This window comes from Amblyomma americanum, chromosome 4 (genome assembly GCF_052857255.1).
Source record: "Amblyomma americanum isolate KBUSLIRL-KWMA chromosome 4, ASM5285725v1, whole genome shotgun sequence".
Taxonomy (NCBI): domain Eukaryota; kingdom Metazoa; phylum Arthropoda; class Arachnida; order Ixodida; family Ixodidae; genus Amblyomma; species Amblyomma americanum.
The window spans coordinates 57,800,142-57,823,983 of NC_135500.1; the positions used below are offsets into that span (position 1 = coordinate 57,800,142).

The 23,842-nt window shown below is 46.3% G+C and overlaps 2 protein-coding genes across 4 annotated transcripts in view; one reads left to right on the forward strand and one right to left on the reverse strand.

Annotated features, from left to right (window-relative positions):
- The window catches only part of eas (ethanolamine kinase 1), a 35,967-nt gene extending 25,089 nt beyond the window's left edge, over nucleotides 1-10,878 (forward strand). For both annotated transcript variants that reach the window (XM_077660989.1, XM_077660990.1), the window contains exons 8-9: nucleotides 900-973; nucleotides 5,373-10,878. In XM_077660989.1, the coding sequence (XP_077517115.1) occupies nucleotides 900-973; nucleotides 5,373-5,448 (150 nt within the window). In that variant the 3' untranslated portion in view covers nucleotides 5,449-10,878. The remainder of the gene's footprint in view (nucleotides 1-899; nucleotides 974-5,372) is intronic.
- Nucleotides 10,879-15,025: 4,147 nt separating this feature from the next.
- LOC144127965 (uncharacterized) overlaps nucleotides 15,026-23,842 on the reverse strand; it is a 54,796-nt gene continuing 45,979 nt past the window's right edge. For both annotated transcript variants that reach the window (XM_077660986.1, XM_077660987.1), the window contains exons 9-12: nucleotides 22,585-22,747; nucleotides 19,321-19,465; nucleotides 18,476-18,547; nucleotides 15,026-16,580 (exon numbers count right to left, since the gene is read on the reverse strand). In XM_077660986.1, the coding sequence (XP_077517112.1) occupies nucleotides 16,466-16,580; nucleotides 18,476-18,547; nucleotides 19,321-19,465; nucleotides 22,585-22,747 (495 nt within the window). In that variant the 3' untranslated portion in view covers nucleotides 15,026-16,465. The remainder of the gene's footprint in view (nucleotides 16,581-18,475; nucleotides 18,548-19,320; nucleotides 19,466-22,584; nucleotides 22,748-23,842) is intronic.

Consider the following 23,842-nt stretch of genomic DNA (forward strand, 5'->3'; position numbering starts at 1 on the left):
GTTAATTGTGACATCTGTAATTTATCTGCTCATAATTACTCATGTACACTACATATCTCAGAGATACGTTTCTAAGACAACTCTTCATTCACTAAACGCGCCTTTGTTCAGCTGCGATTGTTGAACCATTGTGGCACAGTAAAATCGTGCCCACCTCACACGCCACAGGTCCGGGTTCAATTCCCGCCTAGATCCCAGTTTTATTTTCTTATTTTTCTTCATCGACAATTCGTGCCTTGTTGGATTCTGGATTGGATTATGGATTTAATTGTGGGTTGGCTTGTTGGATGGCTGTGGATATGATTGTGGATTTGCTATGGATTGATGAAAGCGTAACATGCCCTGTTCACGCCACTCATGAGGCAAGAAATGCTTTTGCATTGAAAATTGTTCTTGAATCCATAGACTTGCATGGGCATTGGATGAAACCATGCTGCCTGTTATCTAAATTAACGAGGGTAACATTCTTGCGGGCTAGTTGCACAGGCGTGTGCACGAGGGTAAAATTAGTAATGTTTTATTGTACTAAACTACATTCCTCGAATTGTCCAAAGGGGAAACACTTATGTAATTTATTGCTTGTTCCTGATAAAATCTACCATTGAGTCTTCTTAAATGCTGTGTTGTATGCTTTCTTAGTGATCCTGTCTTTCAGAGCTTGCTAGACATGGTTATAAATGTGCACATTGGCAGAGTTATTAGCATTATGGTACGTAGTTGCGAAATAACACTTCAAAATCCAGCCATGTGCCCTGTTGACAGTTTTTTTTTTTTCAGTTTTTTGCACGTTTTTCAGTTGTTTTTTTTTTTCACCTCTTGCTGTGTACACTGTGAGACAGTGTGCTTTGGTTTCACTGTAAAAAATACGAGCTTGGCTGTGCTGCATTGCATCATTGCAGGCTTCATGCATGCTGTGGAGCCTTTGGGCACTCATCCAGGCTGCTCATTCCACCATCAAGTTCGACTTCCTCCAGTGAGCCATCCTGTCTTTTTTTCTGTTTCCACGGCGTGTCCATAATGAACCCGTCTCTGAGCCCATCTGTGTTCCACGGACACGCTTGCACTGTAAACTGTATGACTCAGTAGGCCACACATTGGCTGTACCATGGTCAGCACTTTGAGTTTCTTCAAGCCATCAAACCATGCCATGTACCCAGGTTAAACAAGTCCAGAGAAAAGGCAAACAAAGCACATGTGTAGTTTGCCGTGCATCTTAATTTGTCTCACCCAAGATGGGATTTTCTTTCAAGTGGTGTTACCGTGCAACAGGATCTATATGCAGTAGTGCAAGTTCTGTTTCAGAACATGTTCCTTTGAGCACAGGCATTTGTTGTTCAGTGCTTGGTGTTTTCATTTGGGAGCATATCGCCTTGTGGCATGGCAGAATGTAAATAGGTATTGTCAGTGTAGGTTCTTTGCAAAGAGTCGGTTGATTTCTTGAAGCACATTAATGAGCCATGCGCTGCCAGAAAAGGAGAGGTGGCCAACAGAAATTTGGATCACTTTCAACTGGTGCAGGCCATTCACTTCACAAGTGAGAAACACCGTCTTTACATAAAAGCTTATTTTGCATATATCTTCAACTGCAGCATTGAAAGTAAAAATTAGAGGATGTTTAAGCTTCGCCTCCAAGAGTGGAACGCAACAGCATGTTGCAGCATGTTGCAGCGGCGCCAGGGAGTCCACGGAATGCCTTGGCCATCGGACAAATCGCTCGGATTCTCTAGGAGGCCTTTCAAAACAGCCCGTGCACCGCCCGAAGAGGTCACAAATGGGCTGCAGTGACACTGCTGCCTGAATTGGTCGTTGTGCGTCTCAGTTGTGATTGCAATTTTAGAGGAAAGGAATGTCGCCGTAACTGTCTGGTATATTGGTGGACAGCACAACCTTGCTGTGATGGAAGGGAGGAAGTTTGGAGCGAAAGAGAAAAGACAGAAAGAGAGGCCGTAATGGAGGTCTGGGTCTCTGTTGGCATCACATTCGTTGACCACACCACAACAGCACACAGATGCCTACATCGTGCTGGGGTGGTAGGAGTTCCATGACATCAGAGTGGTTGACACCCGCACAAAACATGGCACACACACAGGTCCGGTCCCCGTCTGAAGCCCTAAGAGGTCGCGAAGGGTTGCACCCATGCTGCCGCCCGCAGAGACGTAACCGTCATGTTATCACCGAGCTCTGCATTCGGACCACTTGACGTCTTCCAAGGTTTCGTTTGCCGGTCCTCCAAATTCGAATCCACAACCACTGTGCAATTTCAGTGCACGTTAATGAACCCCAGGTCCAAAATTACCGAAGTCCTCCACTACGGCATCCCTCATAGCCCGAATCGCTTTGCAACATAGAACTCCATAAACCCAAACCGAACATGATCATAACACCACCTATCATACCTCAGTGCAAGCTGTTTGCATTTACTTTCATCTCTACAACATAGATGGCGCTGCTTTGCCACAGCGTGGATGAGTACAAGTATCTTGGGGTGTGGATAAATAACGGTGCTGAGTATCTGACAGAGCATGAAAAATATGTAATGAACAAAGCTAGTAGGAATGCAGCTGTCATGAAAAATAGGGCACTGTGGAATTACAATAGGTATGAAGTGGTAAGAGGGATCTGGAAAGGGGTGATGGTTCCTAGCCTGACTTTCGGTAATGCGGTCCTGTGCATGAGACCAGATGTTCAAGCAAGGTTAGAAATTAAACAACGTGGCGTAGGGAGGCTAGCTTTGGGAGCACATGGCAATACACCAAATCATCAGGAGGTACAGGGTGATATGGGATGGGCGTCTTTCGAGAGCAGAGAGGCTAGCAGTAAGATAGCATTTGAGGAACGATTGAGAAGGATGGAGGAAAAGCGGTGGGCTAGGAAAGTTTTCAGATACCTGTATATAAAGAATGTTGACTCGAAATGGAGAAAGCGAACTAGAAAATTGACAAGCAAATATCTGGACAGCAGTAGGGGGTCAAATCAGCAATTATCGGTTTAAGAAAAAGGTTAAAGAAACAGAGAGAGCTCTGTGGAAAACAGGGATGCTGACGAAATGACCTCTGGGAACATACAGGATTTTTAAGCAGGAAATTGTCAAAGAAAATATCTATGATAATTGTATTGGAAGCTCTTTGTTGTTTGAGGCTAGGACAGTAGTTTCGCGGACTAAGAGATATAGTCAGGTACCACGAGATACGCGTTGTGCATTGCGTGCAGAGAGGAGGAGGAAACGGCTGAACACTTGATACTCTCCTGTAAAGGGCTTCACCCTACAAGGGAAAGCAGCGGGGCTGACTTATCCAAGGCATTGGGGTTTAAGGACAGTGAAGGTAAAGGAGATTTCAAGCGGGTAGAAATAACCAAGCAAAGGTTATCTGATTCGTGGCTAAAATCAAGAGAAGAGTAAAATTTCACAAGTCATGGCTGGGTGGCTTGAACCATCGCCCGATTTAAAGGGTTTAGCCGTATCCATCCATTCATTGTGGCAGTCAATTGATATGCTTTATAGAGTAGAACGCGATTGTTATTGGGTCCCGTTTCAAATTCGCATACTCATAATTACTCATGTACACATCAGTACACAAAGACACTTCACAAAGTCAAAGACCACAACGCATCCACTAGGTCCACTTTTTTTCCATTCGAACCAATGAGCCTTTGTAGTGTGTTCTGCTGGGTTCGGTTCTCCATATCTCCCGAAGATTTTTTATTTGGAGATTTTGTTTAGAGAGTCTCATATTACAACGCCGCCAACAACAATGCTGACACCGGCTTTTCTGTGACACAGGGCCCTTAACGCTATCGCGTTAAATGTGCATTTCAGTTTTAGGGTTCATCATTAATCCTAGAGGTCTTGGCAATTTACAGATGGGCTGTCAAGATTGTACCAGTTTTTCGAAAGCTAAGCAGCGAATGAACCTTGTCATCCTGGAAGGAGGCAGTCCGCACATGGCCACCATGTGGTCCGCATGCCAACACAGCCATCACTTTGGCTGCACATGGTCAACGCCGCCATGTAGCCTGCACATTCTGAATGCACAGCCACTGCACATGGGCAACACTTGGCCACCACGTAGTGTGCGTGTGCTTCACACAGCCACCTTGCGGTCTGGTAAACATGTGGCCACCACATGGCCTGCACATGATCAGCACAAAGCATCCTTGTGTTCTGCGTGTGCTTGAACCCACTGCTGCTACACGGTCCATACGTGGTCAACACACAACCACCACATTGTCCACATTTGCTTTTAACACACAGCCACCTCACAGTCTGCGTGTGTTCAACATGCCGCTACTGTTGCATGGTCCACACATGGTCATTGCATGGCCACCAAACTTACATTCACACAGCGCAACAGTGAACATGGACGACATGGAGACACCATAAAGCGCTGCTGTCACCACCACATCGTGCACATATGCTCAACACATAGTTGCCGTGCAGGCTGCATGTGCTCAACACTGTTACTGCATATTCTGCACATGGTCAACACATGGCCGCCATGTGGTCTGCTTGCGCTAAACGCATAGCCACTGTATGTCCCACACATAGTCAACGCATGGCCACAACATGATCTGCACATGCTCATCACATAGCCACCATGTGATCCACACATGCTCAACAGGCGGCTACCCTATGGTCTGCCCGCTGTCAGCTCACGGCCGCTGCATATTCCACACGTACTCAACATGTGATCATCAGCTCCTCTCTGGCTGGTCACAATGGCCCTGGGTACCTGGTAGCACCTGCTTGTACTCCTGATCATAACAGGTCGTCCGCCGTCTGAAAAGGGCACGGAGGGATCACAGTAAAGTTGCACCCAGAAGTGCCCATGTTGCTCTGGGGTCACTGCTGCCCTGTTGGACCAGCTGTAGAAGGGCTCGTCTGCTTCTGCCAGGCTTCAGCTGTCATGACCACATTCATACCAAAGCCCCCTTCACTGGGAGCATCCAACTTTGCACGAGATCCACCAGTTCACATTCTTCTTTGCTCTCTTGATGATTGCTGATATCAGCCAGACATTGATAAGCAGCCATTGCACTGTATTGCTGCGTGCCTTTTCTCGCTGACAGGAAGGTAGTCAGATCATAGGTACAAACATTTGCTTCTTTTCGAGGTCCCGTAGAGTTCGCGAAAACTCACTGTCGTATCCAGCAAAATAGTCAACGTCTCGATGAAAACTAATCTGGTCAGGCATACAAATTGAAAATCAAACTGAAGTCACTTGCCAACCTTGATCGAGAAACCGGTGCAGCCTCGTGAAACGACATAATTTACCTTCGCTCTTTCTGTGACTTTTCGGTGTCCAGTGAGCCCTGCACCTTAATCATCTGGGTAGGAGGTTGTTTAGCACAGAGGCATCTTTCTGCCTGCCCAGGTTTGCCCTGGAGCGTCTGGACATGTACAGGAGGCACAAGGCAGAGTTCATGGACATGCAGCTGCCATCTTCCTAGGAGTGGCTAGTCGGGGCAACAGCTTCGACTGCGAGGCTCTGCCCTCTCAACACATCCTACCTCGGCTGGCTGCCCTCTGCCCAAAATGGTCTCATCAGTCACCACCGCACTTCACTGCCTCTCAGGGCCCCGCCCCCTACCACTGCGTGTGTCTGAACTGGCAGTGGGGCTGTACTTTCGCTTAGCTCTACGACGAGACAAAGAATGTACGGGATATTTTTGCTACAAGCTGTTTATTTTCAGTTCTTGCACACATTGTCTTCGTGGGGTCTGGTTTTCCAGTGCCTTACTCGGTCCTCGCGTTGTGTGTGTTACTGCTGTGCTGCCTGAGCCCAGAGTACTTAGTTTGCGATGGACGGAAAGAGTGTTTACTTTTTGATGATCAGGAGCTGAGGAAGATGGTGGCAGCCGTTGAGCCAAGCGATGTGGTCCTTCATCCCGATTGTACTGGCTGCATTCTTTCATTTTTGTTGCCATCAAAATTGCAATGGGTGGCTTTCTACATTTTTAAGTGCTTTTTCACATGCTGGCCAGCTTTTTATGATGGGAGAAATGAGGGAATTACTCCTTAATTGTTGTGCTTAAAAGTATTTTGAAACATGGAAGTCATCACACGCACTCAAACTTTGCAAGTTACTACCTCTAGGCTAATACTGTAGCCCAGCAGTATATGCTGGAAAGTTTGATTGGCTTTAATGAGATGAAAGGTGACCCTAGATTTCTGACTGCAAATGTCTGCTTATATGGGGTTAACACTTGGACTGTGTTGTTAATGTATTAATACATTCATTTTCTGCTGAATAGTCGACCTTAGTAGTCTGGTGCATCTTTATTACGAGGGTGACCTGTTGCTGCTGCTAGTCTGGGGGCTCCTGTGAACAGCAGTGCATTCATGTTTGGCCATTTGTTGCTCTGCGTTTACCCTGAGCTTGGCTGCAAAGTCACTTGTGTGTGACCCCAGAAAGAGTGTTTTGAGATCGGCTCTGAAAGTGAAGCAGTTCCCTCACGATTTCATTGTTGCTTTTGGCAGCTGCTGTTGATTGTTTTTTGGACTTGAGTTTTTGTTGTTGTAGTAATTTTTATCATGTTATATTGTTGTAAGTATGTCAGTTGTTATGGAGCTTGTTTTTTTGATGCCTTTTTCTCTTCTTTCGCTACAATTTTAAGGTGTAACAGGTCATTATGGGTCACTATGGTTCGTGTCACGTGTGCAGTTCGAGTTGACAGTTTGATAAATCAAACGGTAGTGCAGTGCCATTTCAGAAACAAGGAAGCTTTGTAGAGAGGCAGTCTGTCATGTGAGTTTGTTTATTTCATTTGTTCTTTTATGCGGTTCTCTTAAACCAAAAAAATGTTGTGCCACGTTTTGTTCTGTGCTCTTATAAGTGGGTGCAGGCATCAGAAGGTGGGATCTGAGGTAATCGAAGCATACATTCCCAGGTCTTGATTTTTTATCCATGCTGCATTGATCTGCACTGTGCAAGGAGTGTTCAGTAATATCTGAAGGAGCCCTGGAGCAGTCTTGTTGATTCCTCCACCTATATTTGCTTCCAAGATGTCATAATCACTATGGCATTGTCATGGCATTTCTGGGATCACTGGAAATGAAGTGCGCTACCATTGGCTGTATTCCTTTTACATCAAGCAATGAGAGCAAATTCATGATAGCATTGTTCAGAAGCAAGATCAAAAGTAAGAACCAGTGGGTGAACATTGGAAGCTGTGGCCGTGCTGCCTGACAGTTTCCAAGACATATTTTGTAATCAGCGAAGAGTGCTTCAGGGCCTTTTTAAGGCAGCCTTTTGAAGTAAGGTAGAGTGAACCTCAAGTTTTGAAAACAACACTTGGTTTAATTGGGTTTAGGTTGTTTCTTTATTAGAATTCAGGTCAGTTCACCGGAAGCCAAAATACGTTTTTCTGAAACCTCGGTAAACCGCACAGGCAGCCATGTGATGTTTTGCACTCAGCTGCGTGCATTTTCACCTCCCGTACTTACCTCTGGCCACCATTTTTTGATGCTGAAATGCAGCTTCAGAACTGGTGGCTGCTGTTTCATTTTTATTCCTTTTGTAACCAAAAAAAAACAGGCTGTGATGCTAGATGCAGTGTGGGTTCACGTTTTACAAAAGTGCACGCACAATATACAAAGTGACCATATCATAATGTTTGCATTGTGTGGATGCCAGTGAGCACAGTATATAGTGGTCACTGCACTGTTCTCAGTCACCAGTGTGCTTGATCTATATAAAGTGCATTTTTAGTCCAGATCCTCCAGATGTAAGAGCTGTGAAAAATTTGCAGCTTGAGCGCTGTAACAAAAAGAGTAGCTGCAGTTTGCAGTGTGGGTATTTTCTGCTGCGAAAAGTATTTGCAATGGTGCGCTTTAGCAGAGTTGTTTTAAATGCTGTTGTTGTGATAGTTGGAAACTGACTGCAAGAGAGCGCATGCACCGAAATGTCAGAGGTTACAGTAGAGACTGTTTGAAGACAAAAGGCTGCATTGTTTTGCAGTCGTTGTGTGTACATTAATATGTGAAACTGCTGTGAAAACAGGTCTCCGAATGTATTTGGAGAAATATGAAAACGCTAGCAGAACAGTACTACTACGCACACATGTTCTCCTTTAGCTAGTCACGAGAGCGTTGAAACATTGTGAAACTCTGATGCCCATCCTCTGGCCAATGTCTTTGTGTCTCTGTGCCCTCTAAAGCTGGCAGCTCAGTATTTTTGAAAAAAAGTCACTTGCAGTGGAGTGCGCATTACTGAACTGATGGTCCAGCCAGCACTAGTGCACATGTTCTCATGGCACAGGCCTTGTGCTGAACTTCCTTTGTTGTGTCAAACTAGGCACACCTGTCTGTTGCAGAAGCAGGTTTATGGACAGCTGTTGGAGAGAGAGGCACTTCACTTACGCTAAGCATTTCTTATCAAACAAAAGTGACGACATTTGCGGCAGTATCCTGCCAGAAAGTTCACCAGTCGGGTAGAGTATGGTCTGTGGTGAAAGCGGTATGTCAAGTCAGCAGGGTAGTGTGCGAGGGGCAGCTGCATTCGAGTCAGCTGGTTTGGCTTGGTGTGTCTGACATATTTAACAGTGGACCCATAGAAATCCTTGGATAGGTGAAGTGTTTTGGGTGAAATGGAGCTGGACAAAACGCTCGCATTCAGGGTGGAAGTGGTGAAGAAATTTTTGGCCATTGCCTTTTTTAAAGCGTCGCTTCGAGCTGTGCGAGTCTAATTTTGTGATGCAACCTGATCTGTGTGCATGGGCTGTGCAATGAGCAGACAGCACGGATGTGGCAGTGCTGAATGCTACCTGCTTGGTGCACTCCAGTGCAGTCCTGCAGTGTGGCCGCACTGTTGGCACATGACAGTAAACACAGGCAGCGCACTGTCCCCCGACCACCTTTTGTAGCTTTGCGCATGGCTGTTGGGCCTGCTGGAGTCAGTTGTATCGAATCTGCATGGAGCCGGCATTGTAAATGCTGTCGTGTTAATCTCGCCACGTCAAGCAGTTGATTGAGTGTCCTAGTGCGGCAATGTCGAAGGACAGCAAGACTTGAGTGTGACTTTGTTGGGGTGCTGGTTTCACCATTGTTGTCAGTGTGCCTGCATTAGTGTGCTGTGGTGGCTACAGGGATTGCCCATAATGTGTTGTGTGTGCTATCCACGCTTTGTGATTTTCAGACACGATTTGCCAACTGCTGCTGGTCAGCACTGGCACCCTCGGAGGGGAGTTGAGCAGGGCTTACGTTTGCAACTCTGGTTCCGGTTTTCGCTGTGTGTGGGCCAAGCTGTGAGAACCTGAAGGAGGATGATGCATACGCATAGTGTGTGTTGCTGCTACTCTGTAGATATATATATATTGTATAAAATACCTTTCAAACTAAGGAGCTTTAAAGCATGTTGCTTCTCCCCACAGATCCATTGCTTCACCGGGCCACCCTGTGTGCATGTGTGCACAAGTCATCTGCCAACTATTTTTCTACAAGTGCCCAGTGGATGGAGTGTGAAGGCTCGCTGCCCATTTCTCAGGCTGTTTGCTCAAGTGTGGTTGTGTATATCTGCTGAGCAGGAGGGCAAGGGTTGCAAAACTTGACCTTTGGAAACAAGAGTGTCAGTTGTGTACCCTCACCATTAACCAGCATGCCTCAGGACCGTTGTGGTCTTTCTTAGATGAAGCCGTTTTGTATGGGGCTGGTAATGCTCAGCAGGGCGAGGAAACGCAAGCCCTGGTATATAGGCCAAGGCTTGTAGGTTCCCTCTTGCATGCTGCTAGGATGGTACTAATGTAAAATATCCAACAGCGCAGTTCAAAAGCACAGAGCGCACAGTAGATGGGATAGGCACTGCCGTCATGGTTAACATGATTCACCGTGGCTCCTGTCTACTGTGCTGTTCTGTGGTGTGTGTTTGGCTGCACTGGTAAATTTTATATCAGTAGAACGTACCAGCCAAGCCAGCAGGAATATGTTTTATTGAACCATGACAAGGGTGAACACCGTGAAAGAGGACTGGAGTCGGAAAGAGACACCAGAGGTGTCAAATTGAAAGTAATGTTTATTTTGCAGAAAGTTGATTAATGCGTGTTTGAGAAAAATGTCCGGACAATGCACGCAGATAACATTACCTGTCCCTCGTAACCATAATTTGTAGTTTTTTTTTGTAACCTGCCATATTTACTTGCGTATAGGTTGATCTTTTTTCTTTTTCAAAGTTATGTTCTTGAAACTTCACGGGCCAGTCGATATACAAATCGCAGCCAGGGCAAGGTGCAAACCCAGCTGCAAATGCAGAAAAGAAAGGGGGAGATTAATGCCAACAACGCTGCTGAGGAAAGTGATGGTTCTGGATGCCTTCGAACACTTCACGGCAATTGCTACCATCGTTACTGTGAAAATGTTTCACGCACTTTTTTTTTTTTTTTTTTTCAGCAGACCCACTCAAAGATCCTCAGATAAGTTAGCACCACCACTGCGCTAACCTTGCACTTCGGAGCTCTAGTCATAAAAATGAGACAGTTGCTCAGCCACTAGGTGAGTTATGCCTCCCGAACATGGCAACCATCGTTGACATCATTTAAGTGAGTCATCACATTACATGCAGAAGCGTTGAAAAATTGCACGGCAGCACATGACTTCAGTGTCCCTGAAAAGTGGGTCAGGTGTCATAGCGACAGTGTTTTTTCATGTGCAACAACAATGCCAAGCTTTCAGTGCACCACAAAGGATTGCTGCTGCAGCTCCAGTATACGCTACGCTGCCGGTCCCCTTAATTGAGTGTTGGTGGCTTGGAGCTCCTGCTGGTTGGACTGTACAGCAGTCCCTTTCTTACGGTTCCCAGAGGGGTTGACCTGTATGGCATATTGACCAGCATGAACGTGAATGTGGTATATTGAATTCATTAAACAATCCTTATTTGCAAGCCATCACCCACAGCAGCCTCTGCTTTTTCAGATCCTATTGGAGCATTTTCTGGTTTCATTATTTCAAGACGCCCACCAGCCGTCTCGCCTCTGTTGCCACAATGCTTGCTCCTAGCAAGCGGATGTGGCAAGTGACAGAGCCAGAGCTCGTGGCCTTCTCACACAAATGGAAGGCACTTGCAGAATACTGTGCCATTTCTGCAGCTACCTTTCTGTTCTATATCTCTCGAGACATGCTGGCCGCTTGTTCTCCGTGGCAACATGAAACACTCTGAAAGACAACTGAACAATTTTGCACTGAGTGGCTCTTGCAAGCACACTGTGTTCTTGCATTGATTCTTGGCACTTTTGGTGAACTCCATTGCACCAGAAACTGGCGCGTAATGTCTCTAGAGCCAGCAGACAGGCCCACATAACTCTAATCCATAGACAGTTCAAAGGAGTGGTGGCCCCTAGTATGAAGTGGTTCCAGATGGTTAAATTACCTTTCAGGGATGCTAAATGTGCGTGGCATGTCACAGAAAGCAAGGCAAGAGAAAGTAGCGTAAATGTCAAGACTTTCCATGCACTTCTGCGCTAGGAGCATTTTGAAACAACCAAGTTCATTAGCTGTAGCTCTCAGAAATGCCGCTTACAGCATCACGAAGCAAAATTTTTCTTTGAGTTGTTTTTCTTTTTCAAGTGGTATTAATTGACAAAGTGGGAAATGCTAAAAGGGTCCAAATAGTAAACAAAAAAAGGTATGCAAGAGGCCTAATAATGGCATTGCTTTTGCGACATGCTTGATGTCGCAAGTTCGACTACTCTGGTGCAAAATATGAACTCTTGCAGCTTACAAAAACTGGTTTTCAGATTGAACACACTGGGAAGTAATTGCAGGGGGTCCCCGTTATTCATGTACATGAGAGAAATTAAATTCTTAGGAACCGAGTTTATAATCACTAAATTTAGGGGGGAAAAGTGGACAAAAACTGTTTCGATTACCTGTAGTGTTGTCGTGAGCGGGAAGGAGGAGGTCCCTGGCCTTAGCTTCATGACTCATCTAAAAACGACTTTTATGAAATCAACTGCGAACAAATTAGCCTGTACCTTGGCTCATGAATTAAAAAAAAAAACTGGTTTCATAGGTGCTGTTATAATACGGAATGAAATGCCGTGAGGATGTCGTGCTGACCTGGAGAGAATTTGTTTACAATGATCCGTGGCATATACAAGTAATAGCTTGCTGTTAGTGAAGGGTGATAAGGGCATTATTTAAAGCGTCGTCTCGAGATAAAAGCATGTTTTCAGGTACCCATCAAGTGCATGTCACAAGCCACGAAAACCTGAAATAGTGGATGTGTTGCCATGTACAAGTGGAACTAATGCTGCAGGGCCTTTGTATTGAGTGACATATTTCATTTGGGTAGGCCAGCTTAACCGACGGACGCTCCCTGCGTAGAAAGATGGAGAGGACACCAAACTATGGGACATGGACAGCAAAAAGAGCAGACAGCAATATATTTTGTTCACTCCTCTGTGCTGTCTTTTTGATCCTTCAAGCTGGAACTGAGAACGGATTCGAATTAACCAGGCAGGAACCATGGTATTCTAGAGTGACTCACAGTGGTTGCTTTCATGGCTGTAAAGTTATGTTGGAGGGAAGTGAGCTTATTCACAGTAGTTGCATTTCTAAACAAAAAAGTTGAAGCGGTGATGTCTATGTGGTAACACGATGTGCTAGCTGCCTCTTTTGGGTGCAAGAGTTGCTGGCATTCATTTGGTGTGTGCAGGGCATGTGTTGATGGGAGAAAACCATGCTGTGTCCGCAGTTCGTTTGTCAAGAAGTTGTGCCCTGGCCAAACATACCTGCTCAATGTGGGTTGTTACAGTGTAGTGTTCCAATGGAAATGCTTGTATCTGACAGCATTTACGGTACAACCATGTCTCCAACCTACAACAGGCTCGTGGCATTTGTTGCTCGCATTGTGTAGGCAAACGTACCTTGCTAGGTTTGCCTGAATGCATTTAAAATTTCCAGAGCCAGCTTATTCGGCTAGACTTGACACCTCCAGCTTGCTCAGAGCTCAAAAACTGCATTTGCTGAAACCATGCTAAAATCTTGTTCTTTATGTAGAGCGGGAAATCTCAACTGAACTGGGGTGTTTATTGCTAAACCCACAGCACTGACATGCGATAATTATTTGATGCATTATTGAACACGCACAGCCCGAGCAGAGAAACAAGTTGTGTTTTGAAGACAAAATGCATAGCTGCAGAGATTTGACTGCAGATGCAAGGGACAGTTCTTTTTGTGTGTTTGTGAAAAAAAAAAAAATCTTACAAGCTAGCCGAAACTTTTGTTGAACAGGCTCTGCTCATAAATAATAACTCTGGTATTCTTCTTGGAAATGGATCACTGTCTGAACCCGACAACTGCTGCTGTGTAAATAAACCTGTTTGCCATTTCATTTCTGTGCCTCTGATTTCATGAAAAAAAGAAAATTGTGTTCGCCTATTAGCAGGTGGACATGCGTGCAAAAGAAGAGAGAGAAAACTTTAATTTAGCCAAAATAATTTGCAGGGGCTGGGTGGTCGGTGCCCCTAGTCCAGGGCTCCGCTGGCGGCAACTGGCTTGCGGACTAGCTCGATGAATCAGGCTTGCTGGTCCAGGTTGTCGCTGGCCTGGGCGACCTCCCTCTGCTCATGTGTCTGGTATGGCTCTGTTAGCCTTTTGTCTGGTTTGTCCAGGAGGCATGATCGAGCGTGGGGTTTCCTCCGCACCAAGGACAAAAACATGCTGGTAATGCATCTACAATCAGCTGGTTAAACTTGCACTTGTCATGACACCAGCGCACATTATGTGGTCACACAGCTTACAAATACCCGATACTACACTAATGTTTAAAATCAGCATAGTTCTCACTTGTTGCACATAAACTACCGTAGCAATCCCAGTTCACCTCACTCAGTCTTGGGCTGGCCTAAGAACATGAAATGTGTTCAAACTGCCCAAATGCTGCACCTAATGTATCTGGCCACTAACACGACTAATGGATAATTGCTTCACAAGCCCTTCGGACCCTACCGCACCACAAGCTGACCACATTAAAGCAATGCAAATGCCTTTCAGGGTACTATCGCACTTAATGAGCTCCTACCACATCTTGTGCACTGCAGCTCATATTGACAACAACAGTACATCACTTTATTGTTTGTGGTACATTGCTTTCCTGTCATAGCAAAAGCGGGCAAAAGGCTCTGAATATTGCAGACATTTTGCAGACATTTAACCTCTAGCCTAAGTTTAGAGCAATCTTTGTAGCCCAAATTTAGTTTCACACAGGAAAAGAATAAAGATACACCCAAATCAGCAAAACTGTTGCACCAGAAATAGATTAGTGAGATGCACAGCGAGACACTTCCATTGTTAGCGCTTTCAAGCAGCGGCATTCAGTATTTCAATTCTTGTGGAAACACGGAGTACCTGGGAAAAAAAGTACTTGGGCTTGTTCTTGCAAATGCACATTCTGCACTTTGTGCATAAGGAGACTGTGCGGCCACTGCAACCTTGCAGCTTGGAAGATTCATTGAGAAGAGTACAGATGGCACCACTCTCTGCACCCCAACAAAAGGCAGTGGCCACTCATTATCACTTGCGTCTGCAAAGTTGAGGTCCTGCTTACGATATGTGCAATGAAGGTATGTGTGACACATGGGCTACGAGCGGTGCCATCGAGGAGGGCTCCAGGTTAAGTTGGACCACCTCACCAATTGAGAACATGCACAGACATCGCACAGCACACGAGTGTTTTTGCAGTTCACCCCCACCGAAATGCGTCAGCCATGAGCAGGATTTGATACTGCAACCTTAGGATCACTCACAAGTACACATGCCAGCTAGTACATGATAATGCGAAGCATGTTTTCATCCACGGAGGATTATTACTAGGGTTAACAATATGCACATCCCAAAACTCAGGCACTCGCCTGAAGCAAACAGCGAAACTGACAGGAAATGCTGTGGTCTGCAGCAATTACCAGATTGCATCTGGTTATCCACGGTGCAATACTTGAGCCCGCGTATATGTACAAGAACGGGAGACCCCTGTACACAAGCTGCATGTGCTCCTGTCTCGTGGTGTCATGTTGGAAAAATTCGCAGGCAGCGGCATACTTTGTCAAAAATATTTTATTCTTTTTTTTTTTTATCAAGCCAAAGAGCAGTCAATATGACTCCTCGAGGGCCGATTGCAGCCTCCCATCATTGGCACCCACACAACCAAGGTGCACAGACTTCGCACTCGGCAAAGTCCGGCCCTACTCCCATCGTCTCCTTCTCTATACCACACTTTCTAACACAGCTGAAGAGGCACGAGATGCCAGCCTCCTCCACAACAAGCACCAGCACATCAAGCGGGGCGAAGGGCATCGCGATGGAAAATGCTCGTGACCAAGGGTTGAAGCTTTCCGCTTAGCTTCTTACAAGGAGACGGACACACGCACCACCTACCTATACAGCACTCGCACAGAAAGTGTGCAGACCTGTGAGCACAGAGTTCAGTCAACGGAGAGTGCAAACACAAGGCATAGCCACCTGATGACTTTATAGAAATAAAGAGTAAAGGAAAAAGAGCCTTCAGACCCTGGCAGAGATCCATCTCATTGGCTGGAGGGAGTTGGCAGTTATGACTAAGCTCAGGCAGGTGGCTGATAATGGCTAAGCCATGCCACCAGGCTGACTGCTCGTGAGACATAGCTGCGAACTTGTAGTGTCATATGATGCTAACACCATGCTACAGACTGACATGTGCGAACCGATCAAAGCCTACTCAATGCCAGTTAAGGCCAACACTGGTTGAGCAAGTAAAGACAGTGCCAACATTGTAAAGCAGTAGCAGTTGTTACTGACAGACAGCAGCATTCAGCATGCCTAAATGGAATTTGTGCTGACAGATAATCTGTGGAACTGTGTGCGCATTATGTAGACAGCAAACTCAGCCACTGCAGACATGCGACATTCTGTGCGTAAATAATGGAGCGCCCCAACAATCTCGAAGTCTTTGAGGGACAGAAAAGCCACAGAAGGTAATGGTGGTACAGCCGGCTCACATCGATGCTGGCTGGACAGCAAGTGAAAGCAGCAACTTGGGAATAGACACCATTCACTCCTGGAACCAGTACGTAAACAGGGAGCTTGTGTCCCAGCGGACCAGTGAGAAGCGTATATGTAAAGGCAAACCTCGGCATGCACAGCGTACAGCAGTTGGGGCTTGTGCAAACCAAATGTATCGTCTACCTGCTCTTGTACGTACCAACAGCGCCATTCTCCACAAACACTCAGTCTTTCCGCGCAAAGCGTTCTCTGCCTGATGATCTCCCAGCAAGGCAGGAAGTGGGCAAAGCTGCAGTGGCAGTACTCAATAGTAGAAGCACACAACGTTAAACGATGGCAAGTATGGAAGCGCATCAAGACTGCAGAGTGGCACCCTCCCATCAACCAGGGACAAGTGTAACGGGACAACAGTCTGGCAACAGTGTATGGGGCCGCAGTGGCCAAGGGACCGGCACGCTGTCATGAATGGAACGAGTCACCAGAAGGGGGAGTGCAGTGCTACAGCTTGCGGTGCATCTTGCGCATCATCTGCAGTTTCCGCATCTGCTTCTGTCGCAGCTCTTCCTCTTCACGCTTCATGTCCTCGATGTCCTCCTTGAGTCCGATTCTCGCACTGCACAGACAAGAAGGGTTTGCCACCCATCAGCTGGGCCTCGCCACAAAGGAGTCCGTGGCCACATACACCCCGTTATCGCAACTATCAGGTGCTTTTGGTATTTCTTTCACTGATGGCCATCATATGTCATTAGTCTGCTGCTCAGAGCATTGCTTCCCATTTAGAGAAGAATGTGTGTTCAAGGGCATGCCATCAACCGCACATTTCCCACCGGGACAACCTCACAGGCAAAGAAAGGGCGACTCTAACAAGAAGAGGTTCAGAGGCCCTTTAAGCTCCAGCTGCTCTCCGACTACACTGCAAGCCAGTAAAAAGCGCCAACTAACTCTGCGACGCCCAGCATATAAAAATGTAATACAGTGTGTAAAAATGTGAATAATTTTCATTTCTGCTCACATCAGTACAAGAATTGCTAACATATTTGAAGTAACAGTCTTCAGTCTTCTCCAACGTATCAATCAATGCAAAGCCAATGTGTAAGCTGCCAGATATGCTGGAGGTCTGCTGAAAGATAAATTCATGCAAAAGCTAACCCTAATGGCAGAACAGCCCGAAATTCGTTTTCATAATGCTGCATTGGCAGGGCATGAAGAAGCTGTACGCACTTGGGTACTGTGCACAGTTTCATCGACCTTTGGCATTTGGAAATTATCAACATTACCTACAATTAACTATGCTGTAATTACTTTTACCTGATAAATCTCCCAGTTATTTACACTTTTGCAATGAAGAGACCTTACAGTGATGAAACCCTGGAAGTTCACAGCTTTTATTGGATGTTTTTAAAGCCTGGGCATAACAAGGGTAATGCCCACCCAAAGCTTGTTGAGCAATGAATTTGCACACCACAGGCTTGCCACCTGAGCACATGCACCTCACCAAGCTGGCATTTATGGCATGTATGTTTCTTCTGTGCAGCTCAGTGAACTATTCGCCAGTACACTTGCAATCAGCAACACATTAACAGTACGTGTACAGTCAAACCTTGATATATAACGAACACAGATATTATGAATTATTGGTTCATCAAACTCTTCCTAAACATTGTTAACAAACACATGCAATTCTTATTTTATATACAGAAGACTGTTTACCACAAAACATATTACGAACTGCTGAGCGCCAAAATGTGTCCGCTTGGATTACAGATGGCAGCCTTTGCCTCACCTCACGAATGACTGGTGGTGGTGCAGCAAGCATTCGTGCCACGGCTGACACTTTATCACAGACTTGCCAACAGCTCCATGGATGATATAGTGGAGTGAAAAGTAGGCTGCTAGGCAGTCGGCACCCATTTGCTCCTCTCGCAACCAACCCAGAACCATGGGCATAGCCAGTAGTAGCCTTCCAGTAGCCTTCCAGTAGCCATTCCATGCTCATGTCGACTCTTATGAAGGTGGTGAAAACGACGAGAGCTTTCGTTCTGCGGGCGTATTTTTCATGAGACACCACTGTAATGCGGGGAAGCAACACTAGTTGGTGTTCGACGTGACGCCGCTGCATGCAGGTGGTGCTGTGTGGGGAAGCCAACCTAACTGGCTTTTGGCGCTCTGTTTTTTTGCAGCCTCTGCAATCACCATAAGTGGCATCGCAACTGCACTAAAGCTTCAGAAAAGGCCTCTCTCAGTTGCCGAAATTTCACAGACTAAATTCAGTTTCTCCTACGCGACTGTTTGTCGAAATTTTATATTATGAATTAGAGCTATACCGAACTATTTTAAGATTTCTTACCTGTACGCTACAACAAGGTCTTACTGTATTTAGGCCACAGTGGCAGGCCCAAAACAAACCCCAGTTTACATAACACGGTTCCTGGCATGCAACACATTCCAACAATGGCACACGCAACCAACGCTGCAATTCCTGCCCCGGGGCTACCCTGCAACTCTCACCTCCGCACTTCCTCCTTCATCTGCTGTGCGTAGCTGGACTCCATGGCTTCATCGTCCTCATCATCTTCGAACCTGCACCAAAAACAGAAAAATATGGATGTCATATGAAGCATTTCGAAACTGCTGCTGTTGGCCAGAGAACCTTCACAGTCACGATTTCAGTTCCCAAGTTTAGATATTGCAGAACGGCTGCTCCAGTTACAGGGATGTTGGGCACACACATTAAAGTTCTCCCATGACTGCTTAACCCCTCAGCTGCTCTTGAGGGCTCTTCCAACATGAATACTTTCACTGTCTCACCAGTGGTGCCCTCAGACTTTTTAAGTGAAACACTCCTCCAGCAGTTGCTGGCCATACTCTGCTCAGGCTTGATTTCTGCATGAGGCAGCAGTTTGCTTTTACCTTTCTGGACTTGAGTACTACAAGCAATAATCTTCTACAATATGTCAGTGCAACTCGTAGATCTCTCCATATGGTGGCGGATGGGGGCGAAGTTCATGGTAGCGCCCATTCATGTCTTCTGGGTAGCAGGGAACAATACGAGACAAAACACCCCCTCACCCATGCCTATTAGGGAGGCCAATGCCTCCCCCCTCTTCCCTACCCTCTGTGCAAGCCTATGGTGTGCAGCTGCAAGCGAGAATGTTCTCGTGCCATCCCTCTTTCTCACCTATCACTCACGAGCAGTAAACCTTTGCAATGTACAGCCAACCAATTCAAATTCCACAGTTTGTTTGTCTGTTTACTTTGGCTGCCCTGCAGCCACATCCCCGCTTCCCTACACTTTTCTGGCCATTCCCATTCTCAAACAACATAGACAAGGACGGATCGTATAAGCTGCTCACATGTTCTTGTCGTAGCCAAAGATCTCCCGGATGTGCTTGGAGTAGTCCAGTTCGCCATCCTGTGGCGTGTCGTCGATGAAGTCGTCCATCTCGTCCTCCTCGTCCTCGTACTCATCGTCCTCCTCATCCGACTCTATGTACTGGACTGCATGGCACAGACAACACCGCTCAGCAACTACCTGCACTGCACCTGGGAGACTAGCCGAGGCCACTGACAGTTCACCTCAACAGAACACTGTAAACGAACACTTGCACACAACACAGCACAGACCCTGGCCCATATAGATCACCTTTGCATCTGTGGTCAAAGCCAGCGAGAAAGAAAATGTGCTTCTATCCACCAGTGCCTCTGGCTGGGAGGCAGCAAGCTATCTCGCTTAAAGCATTTTGTCATTTCTAGAAAATACAATCCCAATGTGGATGAAACATTTTCTTAGCAACTAAGAGCTGCTTTGCACCTAAGCCACATGATAGAGGCCTCAGCTACAGCACAGACCTCTCTGAATGATAGACTGAATCAGCGATATGAATTTCATGGGGTGGCGAGAAATTCATATTAAAAATTTACAAAATCTGCACGCTGAAGCACGAGAAATCGTCCATGCAAATCTATTTAAGTCTGATGGGAATTTATTTACAGTTGCTCATGCCACTGTTAAGACGCTCACAACAAGCTTCTTATAGCCTCAAAATCCAGTGCTTCAAACCCCTCTAAAGCTCTTTTGCTAAACTGCTTCAGAAGCTGGAATGGCAGCAAGCGAACAAAGAGCTAATATATCGCAGTTTTTGTATGCCTCATGCGATCTGGTGCACAATCGTGACGTCACAACAGTCTTTTGACTGCTGCAACCAAAACTACATGGAAGAATAAATTTAATTTTAAGTTAGGTAACGAGCTTACGCGAATTTCACGCGGTGATTCATGTTTACTAGTCTTGCGCATCATTTGAAAGCAAAAGTACACTATGACAATTTCGGTGTGTCTGCTCCTTTTAGGTGGCTTCACTTGCCTGGCCATTGGACTGCAGACAGGGCATCACATGACATCTCACTTCTGCTCTGTAAGGTCTGTGCCTGGCCCATGTACGGAGGTAGGTGGATTAGAGATGTGTGCAGCCATTCTCCCTACACAGGCCAGGGACACACCTCATGGAGCGGTGGGACGTCACATGACGCCTGGTTCGTCGTGTGAACCGATATTTACCGTATTCTACCTTTCAAGAAAGTTCAGTCAATCAAATTAATTTCATTCCGATCATTCTGTCGTTCCTACTAATGTCCGCAAATGCAATGTCATCAAAAAAGGGAACATGGCTAACAGTAACGCACACCTCTACGAAAAATGCTGAAAACTGCGATTTCCCGCGGAATTGTGGAAAACTAGGGGGCCTTATGCACGACTGCGATCGTGGTTCGGCGACGTGCGGCCGTGCACACTGTGCGATTGGCGAAGGTTACGTTTGGTGCTCACGAGCGCAGTTGCACCTTCCACATTTGTATCATCCGCAGTGGCGCGCGAGATAGTTTGGATTATCTCAATTTGTACAGATATGTTTAATATGCACTCCAACTTGGGAATTTCACAAATTCATATTGTACCAAAATTCACGTAATTAAGATTCTATTGTACATTAACTCCCGTACTGCCATGACAACGGCTTCAGCTGTAGGCCAGTCTCAGCAGTGCACAGTTCAAACAAGCACTGCACATCATTCCGAATTCTGCAACCAGCTCTTCCCTCTCCTACCAGCCCACGTAACTCGCATGAGGCAGCGGCCTACATATGTTCCCCCCCCTACTGCCTGAATCAATGAGCAGGAACCTCCATGCAAGAAACAATAAAAAGAAAAGGAATGGCAGAACTAAGCAGAGATGCTGTTTCGTGTGGGCCTTTAAATTATGACACACGAAAACTTTTTTTTTTCTGCATGGCCGGCTCTCTCTGGCATCGCGAGACATATGGGTTGACAGAAGAGCGCCCCTTTCTGCAGCCATTCCATTTCCATCCACTCTGGAATGAACTGCAGATGACCACTGGTTATCTACTGTTTTGTAAATTACACATCCTGCTCTGGCCCATTTCCTCATCTTTGTTTCATTAGGTAGAGGGTAGTACAGTCGAGCCCACTTATAACGAGCCTGACGGCCACGCGAATTCATTTTGACAGTGGCACTGGCCTTGTTCGTAAGAAGCGAGCGTTCGTTATAACTTCGGCCGTTAAAGTGGGCTGGAATGTACCGTAAAAACCGGAATATAGGTCTAACTTTTTTTCAAAAAACCATGGTGAAAAGTCGACCCCCGTCTTATATACCGGTCATTGGCGGAAAAAATACGGAAGTCTTGCAACAATGGGTGGCTGAAGTCATCAGCCTCCATCACCATCGCCATCAGCAGCAGTGCCGCCATTTTGCGTTTCAGTAGATGCAAAGCGGAAGCTAACGGCAATTTACCGTCGCCTTCAAGAAAAACACGATTGAGTACGAGGAAGCTCACGGGAACCTGGCGGCACAGCGCGAATTTGGAGTATCCGAAAAGAGCATTCAGTACTGGCGGAGGCAGAAGCTGCGTAGTGTATCGAGAATAGGAAGGAAACGTTGCGCTGCGAGCAAGATCGCTGCCTGTGACTGCCGAATGCATCCGCGTGAAAGCGGCAGAGATTGCGCGTGCCTCTAGACTCATGAGGGCGCAATTCAAAGGCTCGCCATCCTGGTTGCGGCGATTCATGAAGAGGAGGGCTTTGCTCTACGGCGCCGTACTTGCCTGTGCCAGAAACAAACACGCGGGCCGATTGGTGCGCGATATTGTTAAAAAATTTGCCGGGTGTACATACAAGCAGCATTTAAATGAAATTAAATACTGTCACCATTGTGCAACCTCTCGAGTCGCATTTGTTTCAAAGTGAGGATGTCTTTCGGTACTTTTCCCATTGAAAAAAGATCTTTTTCATTTTTAGAATTGGTTAGTTAGGGGGTCGACCTATATTCCGGTCCGACCTATAGTCCGGTTTTTACGGTACTTCCATCTCGGAGAAAAGCACAAGACCCTCATGCAACACTTTCCTTCACCCAAGCTCCTATCTCCAATTGATCCAATCTTTGGTTCTGAATAAGAGCACTTTGTTTCTGCAGCTAATACCTGGAAGTGGATGAGGGACAACCTATGAGCTTCGGAGTTTGCTCAGCAACTTTTGGGCAGCCCTGGGCAGTTTGTCTAAGTGCCGCACATGATGCACCACCTGTGAGAACAAAAGGAGGACACTGACCGCCCTGCAGCCGCCGGTACAGGTCCTCGTACTGCTCCTCGAAGCTCATTTTCTTGGCCACGGGCTTGGGCGCAGGCTCCTCTGGCTGCTTGCGTTTCTCCTCCAGCTGGCGCTTGATGCGCAGTGCCTGCTCCTTACGTCTCGCCAGCTCCTCCGCACTCAGCTGCACGGCGCACAACACATGGTTCCATATCACCAACGCACGCAGAGAGCAGTGTCCCACACTGAACAACAGTGGCACAACCTTTCACTCTTTATGGCAATAACTGCTAGTGGCACTTGCACACCAATCTTGCCACACCCTGTCACCTTTTTGGCAGAGCCACGCTATCTGAAGTGATGTCATCAGTGATGTTATCAGTGTCAGCATATCATCTTGACTTCACCAATGTCGCTGATTGCATCATCAGTGACGTTATCAGTGATGCTATCAGTGATAGGATGGGAAGAAGCATTTAAAGGAATGAGCAAGGTGTGCAAATGAGAAACTACACAGAAAACTCCATCACACACGCACATCAAAATGTTTCACTTGCTCGCAAAGGTGGCTGTGCCACATCACTATGATGAGAACTGCCATCGCGTCGCAATCATTTCTGCAAAACAATGACCACGAGTAGTTAGCATGGTTCCATTTACAGTACACTCGCTTTAAGAAGAACTTGAAGGGACTAGAAAATTTGTGTCTTATCAGAAGTTATCTTAACAAAAGTACTCCTAAAAATGTTGTTTGAGCATGCCAGGTTTGTCCATATAGAATATGTTACTTGAAAACAATGAATAAAATGGCCTTTCCGAGACAGGATAATTGGAAATAGAGTATTTACTACACGGTGCATATGACATGAGCTGAAGACTGAGGGCATTGAACAAGCTCGTGTTATCCTACTTGAAAATGGCATTGGTCTAGATCTCTTTTCTTCACAGTCTTTTTTTCACAGTGTGTTCCACAGCGGCTGCAATTTGTGTGTGTTTGTACGATTTTTGCTTTCTGTCCTTCTCAGAGTGCTTTGAAGGTGCCCAGTAGGTCAGCCATGCGTCTCTCTCTTATCTCGCTCCAGCAGCGTAGCTCTTATTAACACCGCGAGCAACTTTTCATATGCCGCAGGCAATGCATGTAGTCATGTAGTCATTTGGTCATCTCTGTGCTACAACGCGTTGTGTTGCCACGTCATTTTTATAAGGCGGCCCTGGAGTTTTTCAGCCCCAAGTCAATGAGAAGTGCACTTGCGCATACGTGCCTTAAAGTCTGAAGGAG